This window comes from Chrysemys picta, chromosome 6 (assembly GCF_011386835.1).
Source record: "Chrysemys picta bellii isolate R12L10 chromosome 6, ASM1138683v2, whole genome shotgun sequence".
Taxonomy (NCBI): Eukaryota; Metazoa; Chordata; order Testudines; family Emydidae; genus Chrysemys; species Chrysemys picta.
Window position 1 is genome coordinate 76,169,905 of NC_088796.1, and position 23,123 is coordinate 76,193,027.

At 39.8% G+C, this 23,123-nt stretch overlaps 1 protein-coding gene and 1 long non-coding RNA gene across 2 annotated transcripts; one reads left to right on the forward strand and one right to left on the reverse strand.

Moving 5' to 3' along the window:
* Positions 1 to 2,312: 2,312 nt before the first annotated feature.
* Positions 2,313 to 18,831, reverse strand: LOC122174109 (uncharacterized). The gene is made up of 3 exons (XR_006175497.2): positions 18,716 to 18,831; positions 3,379 to 3,515; positions 2,313 to 2,449 (listed from the first exon to the last, which is right to left on the reverse strand). It is a non-coding gene; the product is annotated as an uncharacterized LOC122174109 (long non-coding RNA).
* Positions 2,352 to 18,324, forward strand: LOC101951909 (zinc finger protein 474). The gene is made up of 4 exons (XM_042854642.2): positions 2,352 to 2,476; positions 4,080 to 5,033; positions 11,590 to 11,770; positions 17,988 to 18,324. Exons 2-4 carry the CDS (start codon positions 4,314 to 4,316, stop codon positions 18,137 to 18,139), a joined length of 1,053 nt encoding a protein of 350 aa, XP_042710576.2. The 5' UTR covers positions 2,352 to 2,476; positions 4,080 to 4,313; the 3' UTR covers positions 18,140 to 18,324.
* Positions 18,832 to 23,123: the final 4,292 nt, after the last annotated feature.

Below are 23,123 nucleotides of genomic sequence, written 5' to 3' on the forward strand. Positions count from 1 at the left end.
ACTGGAAGACTTAAGTAATGCAAAAGCATTGTCTTCGCCTTTCATTGGGGAGTGAATATCACCCCCAGTACGAATAGCAAATTGCAAAACCCAAATGCTTGAAGCAATAGTCCTAGCAAATAGTCTGTGAGAAACATCTGGGCTGAAATATGTCCCTGTGAAATATTAAGGGTGGTGTTAGGTCCAGAAAAGTGATCCTATTTTTGACTTTTGTCATTTTTGTGTTTCTATTACTAGTTAATGGCAAGGATGCCTAGAGCCCTGCATGAGAGTTCTTCTTATGTTGTGTCTTTAAGTACGGAATACCAATAAGTAAAATTATCAAATAATTCTGAATAACTAACAAATGGGTAAAAGTCTAACTCTCTGTGGATAACTTGCAAACAGAAAAGGGTGCTAAATTTGTCAAATAGTGTGTTGAGAATGGTATTCACATAGCTCACCTTGCATTTAATAGGACTCGCATGTAAAGTACACACATATATGAAGGGGACAATATACAGAAACTATAAGAAAGGCAAAAATCCCAATGTTGAAACATGCTGAGAGCTGAATTCTTGAAGGCGAATAGCCACGTACTTTGCTTCAGAATTTGCTCCCTCTTGTGATTGGCCAGAGCCTGACTCTGGGGCCATTAGGAAGGAGAATGGTCAGATAGTTGGAAGATCTAGATTTTATTATTGTCACTGCCACATACTTGCTATGTGAGCTTATGCCAGTCACTTAACTGCTCTGTGCCTCAGTTTCTTGATCTGTTAAGCAGTGATAACAGTGCTTATCCTACATGCTTGTTGTGAAGCTTAGTTCATTCATGTTTGTAAAAGGCTTTGAGATCTTCTAATGTCAAGTACTACAAAGGTACAAAGGATTATGGTTGTTAAAAATGTAGATGCAGCAGGAGATGGTATTTCACTGATTTTAACAGGTTTAGTGTTCAGAGCATACGACTAGTAATTAGGAAGTACACAGTTCATTTTTTGTCTATTCCACTGACACTCTGAAGGTTTGGGTAAGTCACTTAACATCTCCTTATCAGTTTTCGTAGCTGTAAAATCGGGACAATAAAGCTTAGCTTTCAACCAGTGAAGTTTAATTAATCAATGATTTAGTGTTTTGAAAATGTGAAGCAACTTGAAATTTGATATAAATGCTAAGTAGCAATCTCATTAAAAGCTGCTAGGATGTTCATTGTGCTTGGTATTGGTCATGGCAGTGAATGGTCTCTTATGACCAACTGTTAGCAATATATTTCATGATGGTTGCAATGTAAGTGATTACATTAATAAACAGGAACACCCCGCACCTATATTTGAATACTTAAATCAGCACTTAGGCATGGAAAATGGGCAATTTCTTCAACATCTAAATATCTTCTTAGAAAATGCCTGTTTTACTCATTTAAATGTCTATCTGAGTATCCAGATGTGGGATCAGAATATTCTAGTAATGATTCTGATCATGTGAGTCATTTAGCATTTCATGTGCAGTGCTGAACCCTCTTAGTAAAGTAGGGCATGTTGAGGGTGCTTGGCAGTGCAGCTTATACAGTGCAGTTTTACTCTGAAAAGTGACTGTGTAAAAAAAGCATCATGTATCTCTGTTTATTGTGCTTCTTTGTTTTAATGCCTCCATTTCATGCATATTCCATTTTCTATGTTTCCAAGTAAAACTTGCAAGGCCCTCTTGGGTTCTAAAAGTCAAGCTGGGTTCTTTTTCCTGCATATGCATCACACCCATTAATAAAATTCATCTTCAACCAATTGCTCAAGCGTAGCTGAGAGCAGAATTTGACCCTGCTATTAGAACCGGGTTTGCAATTCTGCTGATGATATGGAACTCAGAGGAGAATCCAACTCCCACTCCCACAACTGTGCTGTGCTAACAGGCGTAGACATTAATAAAGATTTATTTTTGTCATTAAGGTTCCATTTCCACAAAGTTTCACTGAAATTTTCACTTTCATGAAACCAAGTTTGAAAATTGAGCTCAAGGAGTGTCATAAGCTGAAAAAGTACAGTTCCAGCAGGAATCTGTATTTTTATTGGTAGCCAATCATTGTATAAAATTAATCCAAAATGAATAAAATGTATGGTTGTGTGTTTATTTTTTATTTAGTTGTTCCCAGAAACCCTTGCTAAAATTACAGCGTAATATCTTGTATCAAAAGATGTACAGTTTGTTTTGTTGCTTTCTCCAAGGAAGTGTTATGATCCAAACTTTATTGCTAATTTAATTTCCCAGTTGCATAGTGAATTTAAAGTTCAATTCAAGAAATACATGTAGTTCAAAACTTCATATTAATGGTTTTATCTAGTCTGTCAGTTACATGTCTTGTATTCTTTTCTTTCATGCAGAATCATCTTCGTCGGCCAGAATGCTGTCTGGATTTTCAAATTTGTTACATCTGTGGCCATGAATTTGTCTTTCGGTCAACACTGAATCAGAAATGCTTGGAAAGATGTCATGGAGATAAAAAGTAATTTACAGCAAGACGTTAGTTTATATGTTACATATGCAAAAATGATCAAAATACAAATCTTAGATCAGATGGAATGGTCAATATTTCCTGTATTTTCTTGAGATGAGGCACATAATATTTCTACCGTGGTTAACTTCAAAGATAGAGTGGGTTTTTTACTGCAAAACTGGTTTTATAACAGGTCAAATTTTTCAGTATATTTAATGTTCCTTTTGGGTGGCAGGGGCCTGATTCTCCTCTTACTTACTTATTTTACATCAATATAACTCCACTGCCTACCATAGATTTACTTCAGGTTTAGACTAGTATAAGTGAGAGGAGACTTTGACCTTGCACTGTTATATATAGTTTCAGACACAGGTTGTCTAAAGTTTTTGTTTATCAAACTTAAATGTCATTGATGGTATTGTTGTTCCTTTAGTAAAATTGGGAAAGCATAGTAATCTTTCATGACCAAACTGCCCAACAGGGTAAGTGGGTTGTGAAATAGGAGATTTCTGTTCTGTTCTCACCTCATCTACTGTCTCTTGCTGAGTGGCCTAGACAAGGGTTAAACGCAGACCCACTGTAAACAGTTAGGTTAGTGGAGTGCACCCACTTACACCACTTCTGAATTTAGTGCTCTATTCCTCAATTCTTCCTCTACAAAATAAGACTAATACTTCTCTGGAGCACAAGAATGTTGTGAATATTAACTAATACGTGTAAAGCGCTTTTCGATTCTATAATTATAGGTGCTGTAGATATGCAAAGTCTTATTATTTTAAGAGGGGCATAAAGATGAAAACAGGGGAGGCAAAAACTTGTGCCTCTGAGGAAAACAAGTGAGGGGCAGATTGCTCCTCCCACAAGGAACTCCAGGGAAGGAAAATTCTATAAGAGGAATCCTGTGCAGTTACCTCCATGTTTCTTTGGGGGAGGGAAGGCAGATTTCCATAGGAAGCAAAGGCCTTCTGCACAGAGCTTTTGTGCCTCTGCTTTGATTCCAATGGTCCAATGGTCTCTCTCTATTATCTGCCACTGGGTTCCAGCGGAGCTGTGCTTCAAGGAAAGGAAAAGCAATTTAGCAATGAGTTAGAGCTTTTTAAAATCACACAGGATGGAAGAGAGAGGACATGATGTATGTTTCCCTGGACTGCCCACCCATCCCACACTCATCCGTGGACCTACAGAGAGCTATCTGCAGGGTTATGGGTTAATGAAGGGTGGACACTGCTGACGAAGTTCGTGCACTAGCACTGGGAAATTTCATGAAGTATCATTTTGGTCAGGAATGAAAGTAACAAATTCTGCGTTATGTTTACAGTTGTATGAAGCTCAGCAGTTTTGATTCACCCAGGTTCATACAAACCTTTTATCCATATTTTGCTTCTCATGGCTTTGCACCCTGCAAGTTTACAGTTTTGAGTTTCAGATTTATATAATAAAATAATTTAGCAGCTGATGTTGTGAGTCGACCATCTTAGATGGCCTTGCTTATTTGTATGGGACATGAAAGTATAGCATCATGGTAAGGTAAATGGAGTCTACTTTACCCCTGGTTGCCAACCTTTAACAAGAGATAGTGTTTATTAATTTCTTCTTATATAATTTGTTTCAGGATAAAACAAAGCAAAAAGGCAAAACAAAAAAACTGCAATAAAAACCCCCCACAAACTCCTGCCACTGAAACATCACAACCTGATTGCTGCAAATATGCCTCAACTCGATGCAGCTCCCGTACACTCTAGTAACTTCTAGCCTGCGAAGCAAAGTCAACAAAAATGAGCATCACATTGAAAAAAGGCAATCTCAAATAAAGTAGAGAGAACATTCCTGGAACATTGTATTCTTCATGGAAACAACTGTAAAGAAAAAGAGTTTGAGCAAGCATAATAAAACTCTGCCAAGTGCTGGAAAGGTCCCTGCTAATATCTCTACCATTCTGCCTTCAAAACAGATTGCAACATCCAGTGTGTCAGATCTTCCCACAGTTTTGCCAGAAATAGTGAGTTTAGATTCCATAGTAAAAGCAAGCCCTGGGAAAAGGAGACCAGGCACTGTAATAATATCAAAACGGTCAAACACTGCAAGCATGTCTCAGAGTCAGTTGAATCGGCCAGTCATTCCATCAAAGAGACCTGGCTTTAGGGTGTGCTATATCTGTGGCAGAGAATTTGGGTCACAATCTCTTGCCATACATGAACCCAAATGCTTGGAGAAGTGGCATATTGAAAATGACAAATTACCAAAGCATCTCAGAAGAGCAGAACCTGCTAAACCTCAGTCCCTTACTGGTGGCACCTATGATATTAAGGCTGCAAATGAGGCAGCTTATCAGAGTGCTCAAGCTCAGCTCTTACCCTGTGAAAACTGTGGTCGCACTTTTCTTCCTGATCGTCTCCCTGTGCACCAAAGGAGTTGCAGACCAAAGGATGGTGGCCTGGGCCCTTCAAGCTCTAACCCCCCTAAATCTGTTAAAGGCCCTAGCTCTGGCCTTGTATCTGCAGCACGTACTGATCAATCTAGTAAAGTTCAACAAACACGTGGGGCTGCACCAGCCATACCAGATAAGGTAAATTATTATGCATATGACCTATGAAAGAGACGTGATTGTTTTGCTATAGATACCCCAGACACTAGAGATGAATGAACTTTCATCAGATCTTAAATTTTAAGGCCTACTTCTTTCAAAGGCATCATTTTGCACCATGCAAATTCTTCCCAGCTAAGCAAGGGTGGAGTAAGGCGGGGAATAATGCGTTCAGAAGGGAAGGCATAAAATATTCTAATCCTATTTATCCCTGTTTCTTTGATCTTTCTTGTTGAAAGGAGATATTTGGGTTCTCATTTTCCATGTTCCTGTGGGAGATGTATCCCCAGAAGAGGCCATTATGCACTATAGGTCATTAAGAGATTATGGCGAGCTGCTTAAGCAGGCTTTGCATTTTCTAGTATGTTTTAACGGACATCAGATGTTTGTATTTAATTAACACGAGCCCTAATGTTTCTTTGTACTTTAATCATTCCAGAGATTTACATTTTTTAAATGTTAGACTTAACCATGAATAAAATCATTGGGTTTTGCATGTTCAAAGCCAGCAACCCAGAATACAATGAAAAATAAGTAAACAGACTGCAGTTTTTCTACTGAATTTGATGAAGGAGCCAAGATTAATGGGACCAATTCTCGCTCCAATTTATATGCAAGAAGCTACATGAACATTAACCAAATAGAGCCTATATTTTTTTGTTTCTGTGCCAACTTTGGAATGGTACTTTATTTTGGCTGAAATTTTAAAAAAATGCCTACAGTTAAGTATCTAGATTCATAAGTAGGTGCCTAAATGAATGGCCTGATTTTCAAACAGGGGCGACTCTATGTATTTTGCCGCCCCAAGCACGGCAGTGAGGCAGCCTTTGGCTGGTAATGCGGACTTGCCGGCATGCCTGTGGGAGGTCCGCCGGTCCCGCGCCTTCGGTGTACCCGCCGCCAAATTGCCGCCGAAGCCATGGGACTGGCGGACCTCCCGCAGGCATGCCGCCGAAGGCAGCTTGACTTCCGCCCTCACGGCGACCAGCAGGCCGCCCCCCGCGGCTTGCTGCCACAGACACGCGCTTGGTGCATTGGTGCCTGGAGCTGCCCCTGTTTTCAAAAGTGCTGAGAATCCAACTTCATTTGCTTTCAGTGGAGTCACACTACTGTAAAAAGAAAATGTGCATGGTCCACTGGTTACCGCATTAGTCTAGCATTCAGGAGACCCATATTCACATCCTTATTCTGTCACAGATTTCCTACAAGACCAAGTAAGTCACTTAGGCTCAGATTTTTAGAAATATTTAGGTGTTGCTCTAATCAGCATTGCAGTGCCTAAGTCCCATTTTAGTCACCTTTGAAAATGGGACTTAGGCCTTGCAGTGCTGAGTGGGGCAATGGCTAAATACCTTCATAAATTTGGGCCTTAGTATCTCTGTGTCCCAGTTTCCCATCTGTTTAAAAAAATGTGTCTGGGGAGGGGGCTATAATAGTACTTCCCTACCTCACAGGGGTGTTGTGAGGACAAATACATTAAAGATTGTAAGTCACTCAGATACTACAGTATTAGGAGCTATATAAGTACATAAGATAGATAGACAATGGTGAATAGATAGTAGGGTTCTTCAGCACATGTTCACATGGCATAGGATGTATGAAGTAATGCAAAATGCTATATATATATGAGTATCTATGGTTGTAGAAAAAAATACATTAACCTTGTATTGTTACATTGTCTTATCAACCAAAAACTTGTATCATTATGTAATATAGTGTAATTGTACAATGAAATACTATTATAATGCATATGAGTTAGTTACTCTTTGCGTATAATTTCATGTTTACTGAAGAAGAAAAATTAATTAAGTAAAAATATTTTGAAAAAATTAAAAGAAAAGAAGTCCATAATTATAGTGATGCAGAGAACAGATTCTATGGAAAAAGTCACTTTGTAAAAATGTTATCCTCTTACTCAACAGATGTGTGTACATTCAGTCACATATGTTGACTTGATTGGCAAAAATAAGTTATTACTGCTTTTTACTCCTCTTAATACTGCACAGTCAGTGTAGCCAAGATGATGTGAATTGGATTTTAATCTTTCTTGTGCATCATTACTTTGTTTACTTAGTTCTAGTCAGTTACACCTGTTCATTCCACTGACATTGATGGGGGCTGTACATGTCTGACTGACAGTGTAATAATATTAGTGATGATGCACAAGAAGCAAAGAAACCAGCTTGATTTTCAGGTCTGAGGCTGAGTTTGCAGTGCTGGCCACTAGAAAAGAAATCTCTTCACTGGTAAATTGAATGTATCTAGTATGGGAATTCTTCAGCAGTAATAGACAAGGAACCACACACTGCATTTTTACATTTACAGAACCTCTCTTCTATGTAGACCTGAACTTTAAAAGCAGAGATGGGAGTGGAAAGAGAGAGAGAATTATAATGGGAACGTCATCTCAATCCTCTGAGTAGCAAAAAGACCACACAAGAAATAGACCATCTGTTGAGCTTAATTTTTAGTCATCTTGTCCAGTTTTCACTGTATTTTTCCAGCAAATACTTGTAACTATTGTTCACTTTGCCAGCTACACAACGATTTACTAATATGTTAATATTATGTTAAAAATAAATAATGGCTAATTAAGTAATAGCAAACAGCTTTGCTGCATAGAGGGAAAGTGCTGGGCTGGTGGCAGGAGAAGTTTGGAAAGTACAACATGCAGTCATACCTAGTTAATGCAAAGTAGAAAAAGCCTGTTCACCTGAGGAAATGTTGCCTCAGGGCATGTCCGTTGAGGGACAGGAGAAGGATCAAAAGAAATTAAGAGAGGACTTCTTGGTGGGAAAAATAATCCTGGGCAGTCCATGTTATGTTTATCCAAACTTCTTTGGTCCAGAATCAGCAAATCAATTAAGCACATGCGTAAAATCAAGTGTTTTGCTGAATCAGGTCCTTTTATGAATATTTAGTAAAATATATATATTAAGAGAGCCTCTCTGCCAACCTTTACATTAACATTTATAATCAGCACAGAGACCATCAATACTCCAAAGTACATAAACTTGCATACCCCAATTCCGGGCTAGCACTAGCCAGAGGAATCTCATGGCTGCTCTAATTTGTCCCTGTTGCCAGTGGTCTAAAGGAGCCATTACAACTGAGTATCACTGAAATGAAGGGATGTCCTGCCACATACCTTCCCCTTGCCAAGCCCCCTGTGCAGGGAGTTGGATCAGAGGGTGAGGTAGGGACAGTTATACAAACTCTGCATCACCTGGGGATTTTGCCACACTGGGAAATCCTGAACCAGTTGGTATCATTAAAGCACCTCTTGGGCTCCTATGTGTGACCAAAGCAGCATAAAGCAACCATGGGGAAGCAAAGGATCTGGCCCTCTGTTTTTATGCTAGCTCTGATTTTCTTCTAATCCTCCGCCAAATCTTTTGTCCAGCTGTAGAGAAAGCTAATTGGTATATTACTGATTTGTTAGTTCAAAGTTGTTTTTTAATCCAAAGTATGGATTTTAATGGAAACTATGGACTCATTTGCATTAATTGGGTCTGACTGTATATAAACCAAACAATAGCCTATGCCTAATTGACTTTCAGGGATTAAATCAGTTCTGAAATTCTTCTTCTTGGATCCTATTTGGATTATATAGTGATACATTAGATGTTATTAATAAGGCACATAATTATATTCTTTAAATCCAGTCCAGTACAACAGAGAATGCACTACTCTTTCACAGAAAAAAATGGTTGCTACTTACTATGCAGATTGATATTAATTAAGTGCTATAAATGTTCTTTTTCCGCTTTCTTTGGCAACAGATGGTGATAACTTTAATCCTAAAATCCTACCAGCTGTATGTCTAGCATCTGGTGCTGCCATCTGCTGTTTATTCCCTACTGTAATGTTTTACCGACAAAATAAAAATGTTAGCCACCTCTCTCTTCTGCATTACTGTACATCTTAATACAGAATCAGTCTGGTACTCCATCAAAATTTTTACACCATTCACTTGATCTTGCACAAAACTGTGTAACCAGTTCATAGAATTAGAACTTTTTCAAATAGAATGTATTGCCAAACAACATGGGCCTGCTCCTGCTCTCATTGAAGTAAATGACAAACTCTCCATTAATTTCAGCAGGAGCCAATTTGGACACTTTTTGTTAGAAGGTATTCACAAAAATATGAGGAAATAGAAAAGGATAGATAAAAATGGACAATAAAGGATTTGAATGAGTTTCATTAAGAAATATCATGGTGGGTATGGAGGTTCCCCTCTCTCCTCTCTATATAAGTACCGTGCACTTTACTTCTGAGTTTTAAAAAGGTAGCAGTTTTGGAATAAAATGGAAAACTCAGATAATTCCCATGCAGTTACATATGCATTTATCTACAGTGTCAAAAGAATTACCTTTTTGTTACTACACTTAACTAGATAAATATAGGGGTCAGTTCTGGCTTCTGTACTACACCATTCCAGTCAATATGGCCAATCCCCCACTGAGGTCATTATGACAGCCTGTGACAAAGAGACAATCTTTATGTTACTAATAAGATTCATACTAGAGACTTCCATCCCTTACGCTAATGTCCTTAAGTGTCAGACAGGTTGGGATGGGTGAAAAAAAGTCTACTTTCTAGGCGCCTGATTGTGCTATTAATCTTTTCTACTTCTCCATTGTTCACATGTGAGCAGCACTGGTCAGAATTCTGATCCCCTGTCATTCAGTTAGGTAGATAATTTGGTGAGTGGGAACTTTTGACTCTTCTACTACTAGATGAAAAATTATTATGCTCTTTAGGGAAGTTTGTGACCCAGTCAAATTGAACGCACCATAACAAACCAAAAATATACCTCTAAGGTAAGTACCATGTTCTACAAAACAGGCTTGGAAAAAGAAATGACATATTTTGTTCATTGTTGAAAATATATAGCCTTTGAGTTTAATTCTTGTATTCATGGTAGTGAAGACAATAAATGGTCATAACCATGTAAAAAAGGACACCTACAAGAAAAGAGTCTTAATGACTTTGTCAGGTATTTGTAGCTATTTTTATAAGCACATAGTTCCTCATGACACTGGGCATTAATGTGATCACTCTTTTTACAAGTGAAAAACAAAACCATGAACAGTAAGTAGCAGACTATTTAGTCACTGTCCTATGAATAGTCTGGGTTGGAAAATTCCTTGAACTGGGATCTGATGATTTCCAAAAATAATTTACTTCCACAACGATCATTCCAGATGTGACATTTGGGCAGGACAGTTTAAGGAGGAATAGAAATGAATGTTAAATACCAGTGGTTTTAAAAATCCCAAAGAAACTCACCATCCCAAAGATTCCATAGTTTAACAATCATCTCTTATTACAAACAGCAAGGAGAATTCTCTTTCACATTTTGTATTTTAGTTAGCTCTGGTACATGTATCTGTGGAGGTGGGAGAGAATTTAACATGTAGCATGGGTTCAGGACGGGTATCGTTCCAACCTGAAGGTGATCTAATTCAGTTCTGATGTTTCTCTCTGATCTTCAGTTTTCTTTAGAAAAATATTTGCATGCTGTTGAAAATTACAATAAGGAGCCATTTTTTTCTTACCTTTTTTTTAAAGTGAGTTTTTAGCATCTGAACAAAGTCCAAGTGCTAGACTTCTGGCTACAGAACAAATACAGCTTTTATCAGACTTCCCTACACTCCTCCAGCTATGATCTGGAGGGACAATTTCCAGGGCTTGGTTAGATATGCTTATTCAGTCTCTAGCCTTTCTGCTGAGAGTGCCAGAAAGAGTGCCAACTGCAACAGTGAGTTTTGTGATGTGGATGTCTTTTTGTGACGTGGCTGGCACAGGACTGAGACTACTAACTCGTTCCCATGTAAGCCACTAAGCAGCCATTCAATGGCAACTTTTTGCAGTGTTGTAGCTCTGTGTAGTATGAAAGCTTGTGCCTTCCACCATCAGAAGTTAGTCAAATAAGAGATATTATCTCGCCCCCCCTTGTGTCTATCCAATGGTAATGACAGTCAGTCACTTCAGAATGAAAGTGTGGTAGATCTGACATAAAAGGTTACCCCTCTCCCCTAGGGAAACATTTTTACAGAGAAAGCTATTTGCTTTGCTTTGATGATGACACTTTTGTGTTCTCCCCCAATATCATTGGAGGTATCTTATTTTAAATAATTATTTTCTCCTGAATCAAACTACTCTTTTTCTGCTTGATCACATACTTAAACTATAATTTTTTATTTAGTATGCTGATCCACTGCCATGGACATGACTGTGACAGTACGAGAAGAAGGCTTTAAATCTAGCTAGCTGAAGAGTAATGAAGTGACCTCCATGAATTTTCAGCCCAGAGTCTGGGGCACCGGTTCAAATGGCCATTTAATAAAGGAGGGACCTTTATGGGTTTAGGGCCTGAACCAAAGCCCACTGAAGTCAAGAAAAAGACTCCCATTGATTTTCGTGAGCTTTGGATCAGTTCCTTAAAATGATCATTTTCCATTAACATCACTACTGTCTAAAATGAATTCTGAAAACAATAATGTTTCTTTACTGCAATTGTTGTTTGCAGCCACCAGTGATCAGGCGGCCACCCACTGTTGTTTGTTACATATGTGGCCGTGAGTTTGGAACTAAATCTATTGGCATCCATGAACCACAATGTCTGAAAAAATGGCATAACGAGAATGACATGCTACCCAAACATTTACGAAGACCTGAACCTAAAAAGCCAGAAGTCAGATCCTTAGGAGGTAAGCTACCGACCAAACAAGAGGAACTGGGAGGTTGTAAGTTGGAAAAAAAATAGGTTTAAAGAGAGCTAAATGTTTTACATGTAATTTTGTCTTCATTCATATGAAACTATCTACTCATGATAGAGTTTAGCTTGTTTAAAGCATCCTATTTTTTCTTTTGCCAAATCAGTGTCAGTTAAAGGTGCTCTGTGCCTCTCAAGAAATGACCCTTTATATGTCAATCACTTTTGAGTCTAAAACCAGTCATTTGCAATCTTCATAATTAAGCCCTTCACTGGGATTACTTTTGGCTACTTTCTGTACCATAGGAAGGCACATTTTCAAGCAAGACAGCTCATCCAAGAACAATATGCAAGTACGACTATTACAGGGTTCAGAGTGCAATCCAGACCAGTCAGGGTGTGACTGTGGTCACTGGAGAGGCCACACTGAGAATGCTCAATCCGAGTGAACTGCAAAGAATGGGGCAAATCCCCCAAACTGGTGGTTTAATCTTATAATTAGATTCACCAAGCCAGTCACAAAACAGTTTCTGTAATACCTTACTGGTTACCAAGAAACTAAAATCCAGTTCCCAATAAGCAATCCAGCCTTTGGCTCCCACCCAGACAGCCAGGTCAAGTATGGTGTGGATTACTTAAAATCTTATTAACCATATATAAAGTTCTACCAATCCTAAGAGATCAGACACATTACCCACCAGTTCAATGAATATTTCAGATTTTACCCAAATACACTCTTACGGCCAATTTTTATTAACTAATCTAAGATTTATTTAAAAAGAAAAGAAAGCATTACTGTGGTTAAAAGATCATTATACATACAGATATCAATAAAGTTCTTAGGTCATAGCAAAGGTGGTGAGCTGCTGATTTGCAAAAACTTCTTCCAGAATCAGTTTAATAATAGGCAGTCCATGTATAGATGTTGTTCAAATTCTTCCATAAGAATTTGCAGGGACAGTTCAGAGTACCAGGAGACCTCAGTCTTGTGGCTTGAACTTCCCCTGCCAAAGTTTAAGCAGATCTGAGATGGCAAGGATCAGCCCCTAGAGTTCTTTTATAGTCCTCTAGAAGGCTATGATAGCCTTTTGACAGCAGATAACACAGTGGGCATTCCTTGATTGAAGAATAGGTAATGCACATTGTTGCTTTGAAGTAAATCTCTATTTACTATACACAGACCAGTAAATAGATGCATTTATTAGTATAAGGTTATTAACCATTTAAGCAGTTCATAGGTAGTTTTACTACAAATTTGAAGAGACATAAAGACAATGATATTATTACACCACAATTTTCATCTAAATATTAATATTCCCATTTGATCTCTGAATCCATAGAATATAGTAACAGGAACAGACGTTTATCATCCACAAGCTAATATGGTTACATTGTTAACATCTAACAAGATAAAAGTAAACACAGACAAATACAATTAGCATCTTCTAATTCTCTAACAATACGGGTTTACATTTCAAATAATTTAGTCTACTTTAACATGGCTTTGATAACTGCCTACAAGAATGGCTCTGTTTATCATTTCAATACTTCTCTAATATGTCCTTAAGGTTGATTTTGGGTCTCTACAGCCCTCCTCCCTGCAGCCTCCTTTCTGCTACCAGCTCCCTGATCTTTATAGAAGCCCCACCTGTCCTGAACAGATGAATTTCCCTTGATTAGGGCTTTCCTCTCAGCCTAAAAGTCCCCCAGTTTGCAGCTGAATTGGCCCATCTGACCTATGTTACTCCCTTCAGTTACATGAGGAGCACACTGCATCACAGTCTTCTGTTGTTTTGATTCCAACATGCTTAATTTACATAGGAGACAGGTAAATAGCTGCCTTCTCTCCTGTCTGGGAGGGAATCTGTTTCTCCCTGTTTGGCCACAGACTTTAAAACATAGTATCAATGAATCTTAATAATTCCTTATATAGTGTTAATACAGGCATTTCACAATGATATTAATCACCAGGGTGTCATTAGCTTTGAGAAAAGACCTCGCTCTATACACTTTTTTTAATACAATAATATTGTATAAAATCAGTTGATGCAATTGCTTATCACTTGAGGTTCAGACCCTGTCTTTATAGACACGTAAACCTTTTAAATGAATTCTTCTGAGGGTTACCCCTCAAAGTAAAATTTATTCAAGCTTGTAAGGAAGGCAACAAATAGTCTGGTGCTGAAGGAGCTTCGTGCTCTTTCTTCCCTGGCTTGTGTTTGCTGAAATGCAAATTGTTCTGTTTCCTGACATCTTTTCCCCCTGCTGTCTTGACATTTACTGCTTGTATGTAAATTGAGGTAAACACACCTTCCTTCGTTTAAGTTAGACCTATTTAACAACTCTTCCTGACAGACCTGGTTTAAACACTCTTTGGTCATAATTCTAGCATATATCCATATCTTTTAATACCCACTGGGTACATACATCACACAGGAATATTAAAGATCAGTCAGATATAAGTTTTCAAATGATACCTCACAAGGCATATTTTGTACAAAGAATATTACAACAGTATGTAGGGTGTGAATACATGAGGTGCTTAGTGTCACACTGACATATGCATTCATTAGAACAAAATATCTTCAGGCAAGAGTAACTTGGGGACTGATACCTCAGCCAGCTTTTACACCTATAATGTTGGCCATTTAAAAAGAAACTAACTAACATTTGCCAATGGTAACCACACAATGGCATCTGAGATACCAGAGTTTTAACCCTACCATAGTAGAAATACCAATGCTAACTATGTAGTAACTACTAGCACATGTTGACATTTTAAAAGCAGCTACTGTATACACTACAGTACAGCAAATTGCTCTTCATTAAATATATATATTATATTACGTTATGCAACAAGACACTTGCTATGGTCTTTCTACTGTCTCTAAACCCTAATAGCTTATGTGACAGACCCAGACCAGTGGAGTACAGGAGTCTGGTAGAGGGCAAATATACTGGTCACTGGATGAGTAGTTTTCTGTTCCCAGAGTGACCAGAGCAGGGGCTGAACTAGAGTAATCAGGAACCTGCTAGAACCAGTTAGGCAGGCTAATTAGGACACCTGGAGCCAATTAAGAAGAAGCTGCTAGAATCAATTAAGGCAGGTTAATCAGGGCACCTGGGTTTTAAAAAGGAGCTCACCCCAGTTTGTGGTGGGAGTGTGAGGTGCTGGGAGCAAGAGGGTGTGCTGCTGGAGGATTGTGGAGCACAAGCATTATCAGACACCAGGAGGAAGGTCCTGTGGTGAGAATAAGGAAGGTGTTTGGAGGAGGCCATGGGGAAGTAGCCCAGGGAGTTGTAGCTGTCATGCAGCTGTTACAGGAGGCACTATAGACAGCTGCAGTCCACGGGGCCCTGGGCTGGACCCTGGAGTAGAGGACAGGCATGGGTTTCCCCCCAAACCTCCCAATTGACCTAGACTGTGGGTTCTCCCAGAGGGGAAGGTCTCTGGGTCAACCCACATCGTGAATCTCTGAGGCAAGAAAATCGGCCAATAAGCACAGGACCCACCAAGATAGAGGAGGAACTTTGTCACACTTAATACAAATACATTTCCCACTGTGACATATGGAAGCCTAACTACAGTGGAAAATACTGTATGTGATATAAAATAAACATTCATTTCCTCTCACTTATTCAATGATTGTAATTTTGGGCCTGATTCTGCAAGGTGCTGAGTTTCCTCCCTTCACCTCCTCAGATTAATGAGAATTGGCAGTTCCCGGTACCTTGCAGGTTTGGACCCTTACATTTACTCGGTGCGTATGTCTTCACAGCAGGGTTAGCTCCAGCTGTTATGAGTGTTGCCTGTAAGCCTCCCTCCTGTCCACACATTAAAACCCTCTTTCCCATGTTTAGTGATGCTTTCAGTCTGGGTTTGCTGGCAAGTTTGGGGTGTGGGTTACAGCCAGGGTTCTGTTTTCACTCAGGCTGGTGACCCACCCAGTTTGCAATGAGGGTGTAGGCTAACTCATTCAAGTGCTGATAGCCCTCCAGTGTCGTCCCACATTTTCCCCTGTAGAGTGGCTCTGCACAAAGAACCATGGGATATGCTCCCAGGAGTCTCAGCAATGGATACAGGTGAGTGAAGCAACAGTGAGGACACAGTAATTTGAGTATTGTTTTGCAGTATGGCTGCTCTCAGCCAGGCTAGGCTAACCTGAGTGCTGATTACCCAAGATAATCCTGCAGTGAAGACATACTCTGAGAAGGCATTTTCATTTCATTAGCTCTTTTATGATCATCACTTTTATTACTACATACTGAGAGTAAAAATGAGAGGAAAAAGATAGAGGACTAGATCTGACAGAGGAGGGCATGGCTGGGTAAAAAGGGCTACTTCAAGGTTTTGTGGAACAGCAGTGTTCTGAGCCACTAGTTATCTTGGGGAAGTGGGAGGAAAAGAAGGTATCTACTCTTAAAGAAATAGGCACATCCTGCTGTGCTGATCTATGAATCTACACATTGCCTCACTCCTACAGGGTGTTGAGTGCCTACTGTGAGGTGCTGTGTACCCACAGTTCCCAAGGAGGCACTTGATAGTTTCTACAATATGGTCCTAAGTGTCTGCTGCTGATAGTTTTTGCTCAAACAGTGTTATTCAACCTATGTGCTTCCCACTCTCCTGTCCCCAAGAAAATAATCTTTCTTTTGTTCTTTTTTTGCTAAGATGATTCCAATCATCCAGGAAATGCTAACCACCCCCAAACTACACACACACACACCCCACATGTCTCTCCATTTTATAAATGGAGGAGGGGTGTAGCCTTTTGGGGGAATGGAACAAGCAGTGCTCTAAACCAAGAGAGGTACAGAAATGAGATCTGTTTACATAAAGCTTTTCATAGTTTACATTATTATTTTTTTAAATAAGTGTGACTGGAGAGAACCACTGAACTGATTGCAGTTTTTTTGTTTTCTGAATGCAACAAATGCCTGTAGGGAGAAAGTCACCTCCTTTCCTTTTCTCTCTCTCTCTCTCTCTTTATTCAATAAACTTTCCAAAGTACAGAAAATACACATTCATTTCCTGCAAATGAAAGGGGTATTTGCCTCAGCCAAAGAAAGAAACATCAGTCGGTTGCTCATCTAACAAAAAGAACATTAGGAACAGGCATATTAAGAGATCTAAGGCTTATTGTGGTTATGTGAACTGTTGGATATGAATCATATTAAAACTGCCTGGGCCCTATGAAGAGATCCATATCGTGCCAGTGACAGAAACCATGGAATATTTTAAAAATGCATGGGACCTTTTTTAAATAGACTTGTGCTCGCAGTTTGAAGACAAAATTTATTTAATTCCTTATAGCCACCATCTGTAGTATTGTATACCTTCTGGTCAGGTTAAAACTCATACATTTCAAATCTAGCCAGATTATTTTTTTTCCTCGTGCCCTTCAAATGGGATCTAGATGCAGTTGTTGAGACTAAAGCATTGGTTAAACAACCTAGCTGTTCTGCCTGGAAATGTGTTTAAAACAATCATTTATTGTAAGGTGAAAGAAAACAAGGTTTTATGATATAAATTATGTAGCTGAAATACACTCCAGCTAGCTCTTTAGAGCCTGATCCTATACTCTTAATGCAGGTAAACTCCCACTGAAATAATTGTGAGTAAAAGTTGAACAAAATATGACATGTGTTTAGGAAAGGACTGCAGAACCAGTCTCAATGACCTCAGTGGGTGTTTTGCCTGAGTAAACACTGCAGGATTTGTCCATAAGAGGTTTGGGGCTAATCTCACTCCTATTCAAGTCAATGGCAGTACTCTTATTGACTTAAATTGGAGAAGAATTGGACCCTTTGCTCAGACTAGCACAGATGGGACATACCCAACATAAATTTCCTCCCATCCCCTTGGTCAGATAATACAGACTCATTAAGCAGAACTTGAAATAAGGCCAAGAAAGCAAAACTTGCTGATAATAACATGCATGCAAAGATGTTAATAATTAGTAAAGAATTCATACCATCACACACAGGGCAATGTTTTCTCCTTGCTTTAATACAATACAGAATGATTGAGTTTGTAGTTAACTTTATTCAACCCCTGGGACTATAAGCAGGGCATTTTTTTTGCAAAAGCAATATGATTTGGTTAAAACTAAAAGGCTCAGTCAACAGGTATTTCCTGAAAATATTTTCCATAAAGAGCTGAATATGGTTCTCCAGAATGAAAACTAATACTTTCTTTTTTAATTTTCCAGCCAAAGGTTTCTATGATCTCGATGCTCTAAATGAGGCTGCCTGGAACAGTGCCCAGAGCCAGTTAGTTCCATGTGATATTTGTGGGCGTACTTTCCTGCCAGACAGACTGATTGTCCACCAGCGGTCCTGTAAACCGAAACCAGCAAAGTAAAGCACACCGCCCCCCCACCCCCCCCAACACACACCTTCCAGCCAAAGCATTAAAGGAATAAAATCCTGCTTGGAAATAAAAGGCATAGCTCAGGGGCTCTGTAAAATCACAGTGATGTGGAAACATGTTCAGATCATCTCCTAGGTAAAAACAACAGTAGCCACTATAATGTAGGCCAATCAGTGATTTTTTTTTTTTTTAGCACATCATTATAGAAATGGAAGACATCTCTCATCATTTCTGTGCTCTGAGAGATGCAGCACAGAGCTCACAGTTCAGGGGTGCCAGTAAGGTGCCTTTAAGCCACCTTTGTGCCCTCCTGAGCCTGTGCTATTCTGGGGGATTACCGTTCACTCCAGAGCAAAATACCCCAGCAATCAGAAGAGAAACACCCAAATACATCATCTATAAATAGCAGAGAACTCCCTGTCTCAAATAATGACGCGGGGAGAATATCCTGCAGTACTGAGTGATGGTAGCTGGGCTGTGGCTCCCTGCCCCGCTCCCATGTAATTTACTTCTTGGGTTTAATATCCTCAATTTTTAAGCTCTGACTGGAACTATCAAGCTTCCTACCTGTATCTTGTGGAGGGGAGTCAGATGTAGGGTGAGTCACATGGTTTAATAGTCCTAGTGGGTGTGTGGGGGGGAGCAGCTAGAGGAGCCAAGTGTAGGCTGAGCATAAAGCTTAGCAGAGCACAATAGTCTCCCTTCATACCAGCACTTCCGTCACTCCCTCTTCCTGAGTTTTCCTGTTTCCTTGGTAGCAGATTGCTCTTTCCCCAGGAATAATCAATAAATCAGCCTGCAGCAGTTCCAGCACCTTGGAGTTGTACAGTTTGCATGGCTCCTAAGGACACGGGTATACTGTGCTGACTTAAGCCATCTCTCCATTAAAACATAAACACAGAACTTTTTTGTTACCTACCATAGAACCATAATTTTAAATCACACTGTAAGACTAAGCTATTTAGCCTGCTTAAGCTGGCCTAAGTTTAAGCACCTGGCCCAAAGTACACTTCCCTGTCAATGAGAGAGACATCCATTGACTTCAATGGAATTTGGATCAGACCCTAAAACCACAGGCACCTACTTTCCCCATCCATTGCAACGATGGAGGAGGCATCCATAATCAGGTGACAAAGTGCTGGTAGGTGCAAAGGGGGAGGCTGGTCAGCACAAGCTACCATGGGGTGGGGGTGTGGGGGTGGGGGTGTTTGGCCCCATCCTAAACCATACTGGTAAGCACTAGGAGGTCTGTACTAGGGGCTTTATCCTGCTCATTGCAATCAAAGGTAAAACTCCCATTGACTTCAATGGTTCAGGATCAAAGTGCTAGCAGAAGACATGGGGATGTGTGTTGTATGGGGCAGCACTAGAGATGTTTTTTTATTCCAACATTTCAAAGAACGCTATTGTGTCCCAGAGCAGAGTCAGAGTCAAAGAGCACCAGTGAAAGGGTTAAACATGTGAAGGAAGTAATATATACTCTAATAGAATTGCAGCAGAGAGCACTTTTTTGTACCTTACTCTAAAGTGTTTTATTAAGTGGCCAGGGAGGTTACTGTGAAATGTATGACAAAATCCAATACGTGTTGTTAAGCAATCATAAGAACTTCCTGAACTGCTGAAAGAAACTGGATCACTTATAAGTTTTCACCTTCAGTTTTAATGCCATTAAGCTGGTTGTATGCATCCTGTGACAAATGTGACTATTCCTAGAGTATTTGCACTTATTGTAGCATTTATAAAAATCAGATATAAGGAACTGGATATCTTTATGTACTCTGGAATGACAGATGGGCTTCAACTAATCTCCCCCCCACAAGCTATCAGTCTGCACAATTTGCCATGTAAGCAAAACAAGAAATAGCATAATTGTTCAGCTGTTAAGGGAATGCCCCTGCCCGAGCCCCGACACAAAGTTAATCAAATTGGGACAGATATCGGCATTCTTTGCTGAAAATAATTTCCCAAACAGTCAAGCACCTCAGCAGCCCTTTCATCTCCAGGAGGGGAATTTTATTTTCTCTTGTTACGTATTTCCTGAAATCAATGGACCAGTTCCTGCTCTGCAATGCAAAGCTCCATAAATCCAACAGATCCAGCCCCTTCAATATCTTCATTGCATTGTACAGAATTCTTGGGTGGCATTAGAGATACTTCACCTCTTTTCCCTGGGACTGGTGGAGGGGGTGTAGCAAGGGGAAAGAGGGCTTGGCCAGGTTGTTCCCATGCACCAGCCATTTGTTGCTGCTAGATCCACCCCCAGAGGCTGTTGGCAGCCTGAAAGCTACACTCTTTTATTCTGGGGACTGGCCCAGTGCAAAATGGCATCAGGATTGGAGGAATTGGCAACGGTGGCTTAAAACGACCTTTGTGGCCCTCCTCCTCAGATATGGTAAGCAATGCTTTACTGCAACTGAGGAACTGGGCCATCAAGCTTCATTCCAGCTCAATTTCAAGAGCAGAAATGGTTTTTAAAGGGACCAAGGACCCTTAAGGTAATCAATTTATTTGCTGACATTGAAAACTAAATATGAGGTAGAATCTAAGATCAACTGTCAATGGGATTTAGGCTCCTTATTGCCTAATTTACTTTTGCAAATGGGACTCCTGAGCCTAAGTAATGTGCTATTTTGCAAATGTTACCCATAATGACTGACACTAGCTTCATGTAAAGCTCTCCCTACATCCGCCTACTCATCTCCCCAAACTGTGTATCCCAAGAGTAGAACTGAGCTGTTTGAAGGGCTGTGCACATGGGGTGTTCACGCATACTTGTGTGGATCATGTCTTTGGACTCCTGAGCTTTACCACAAAATTCCCCTCTACAAGGTTCCTGTCACAGCGACCTGAAGAGTGACTGCTATGCAGGCTTTTGGGGGAGTCAGATTAGGGCTGGCAAACTTCTGCTTTATGCCACTGCAGGTGTGTGTGGGCTTTCTGGCAAGTCTGCCAGGCCTGCCAAACTTTGGGGCCATGAGTTTGAAAGCTGTTGTGCTATTGAAATGGAAAGTTAGAGTTTAATTAGAGCTTCACAGTACAAAGTGAAGTAACTCCTGTTAATATAGCAGCGCTTGCTTTATATATTTATGTTTGTGAGATTGAAAATGTAAAGGGAGCTGGTAGCCTGATAGTGCAGTGGCAGCACAATGGTTCTCACACCTAAGGGACCCGAGATCAAAGTCTAAGCTTTTGTACCAACAAGATGGGAGCACTATGGAGGTATCACACACCTGGGCTCTGGGTGGAGAGCAGACACTCCATATCACATCACTCTCTAACACCATCCCTGAGGTAGATGGAAAAAGGAGTACCACCAGCTACCCTGTTTCCCCGAAAATAAGACATCCTCCGAAAATAAGGCCTACTTACAGTTTTGCCTCTCGTTGTAATATAAGGCATCCCCCCGATAATAAGACCTCCCCGATAATAAGGCATCCACCGATAATAAGGCATTTTTCATTTCTGAAAAATAAGACATCCCCTGAAAATAAGACCTAGCGCATCTTTGGGAGCAAAAATTAATATAAGACACTGTCTTATTTTCGGGGAAACAGGGTAGTTCTAGGACTAGTCCTCTTCAACCAGCACAAGGATGTGGGCCCCTTGGGGGAAAGTAGATAAAAAGGCCTGGATGGGGAAGGAACCATTCCCCAGAAACTGGGAGCATCTGATAGGATCATGGGTGAGGAATGCAATGGATCTTTTGATCATTTTTGGTGATGGTTTTGTGAGTGTGTCTGTATGTGTGTGTTTGTGCCATGCTGGAGACTACAGCCCTCTGTTTATCCATATATGAGGTACAGCAGAGGCAATAGCGTGGCAGGTTCTTCACACAATCAATCCCAGCAATCTGCCTCAAAACTGATGCTGAAGAGGATAGCTTGATCTCCAGCCTTTGTCACTGGCCTCTCTGCCAGCCAGAATACTAGACTTGTGCCAAGTGCAGTGGCAACTTTTATGTCAACATTTGCCCAGTGAGTTCTGCATTGATACCATCAATTCATTTCACAATTTAATTCATTTTCAGCAGAACTAAGCTGTGATCTGTCCAGCATTTTCCATATTTATTTGGCATTCCTCCTTTAACCTTCTTTCAGAAGGGGAAACAGGAAACAAAAAAGCAAAGCAGTTAACTTTCTTTGCTTTTTAGCATTGTTTACTGTTCTTTGGCTACTTATCACTTTTTCTTATCACACATTCAGTTGTCTTATAGTGGGTCCCACTTCAATCCTATGTTTCTGCTGACCCAACACATAATTGTTCTAAAGATCTGAAAAATGTTTTCCTGCACTTAAAAGAAACAAAGAAAGTCCATTTAGTTTGCAATGACTGTGCTGATAGCAACTAAAAACATACCTAGGCAAGGGTTATAAAAAGTCAGAACACAAGCTAAAATATTACTGATCCTCATGCAAGGTTCAGAACATGCTAAGAGAATGAATGTCCTCCTTTAAACAAAGTCATTTTTATAAAAGATATAGATCCAGAGTTGGAGCCTAATGGTCATTGAAGGCAATGAAATTCTTGACTCCAGGAAGGGACTCCCAAAGTCCTTACTCAGGCAAAACCTCCATTTCCTGTGGAATTACTAAAAACTGGGTAAGGACTTCAAGATTTGGCCTAACAGGGGGAAAAAATCAATTGCACATGAATAATATGTGTAAAATGTTTGTGTCTAGCTTCAGAGTGACACATTATATTAATATATTAATAGCCATGAGAATTTTATCTGCGAAAGATCTCCAGCTTTCTCAAATGTTAGTGGCAAAGCACATTGGAAGTGATCAAAACAATCCAAGGTCTGACTCCTTCACTACCTACTCAACTTTATTAATGAATGAATGTTTATGACAAATGCCTACGAAGGAGAAAATGTGGCAGTGCAATAATTGATTTTGTTCATGTAAGAGGAAAAAACACACACGCATATATATATATATATATATATACATAAATGTTTTGCAAAATTATTTCA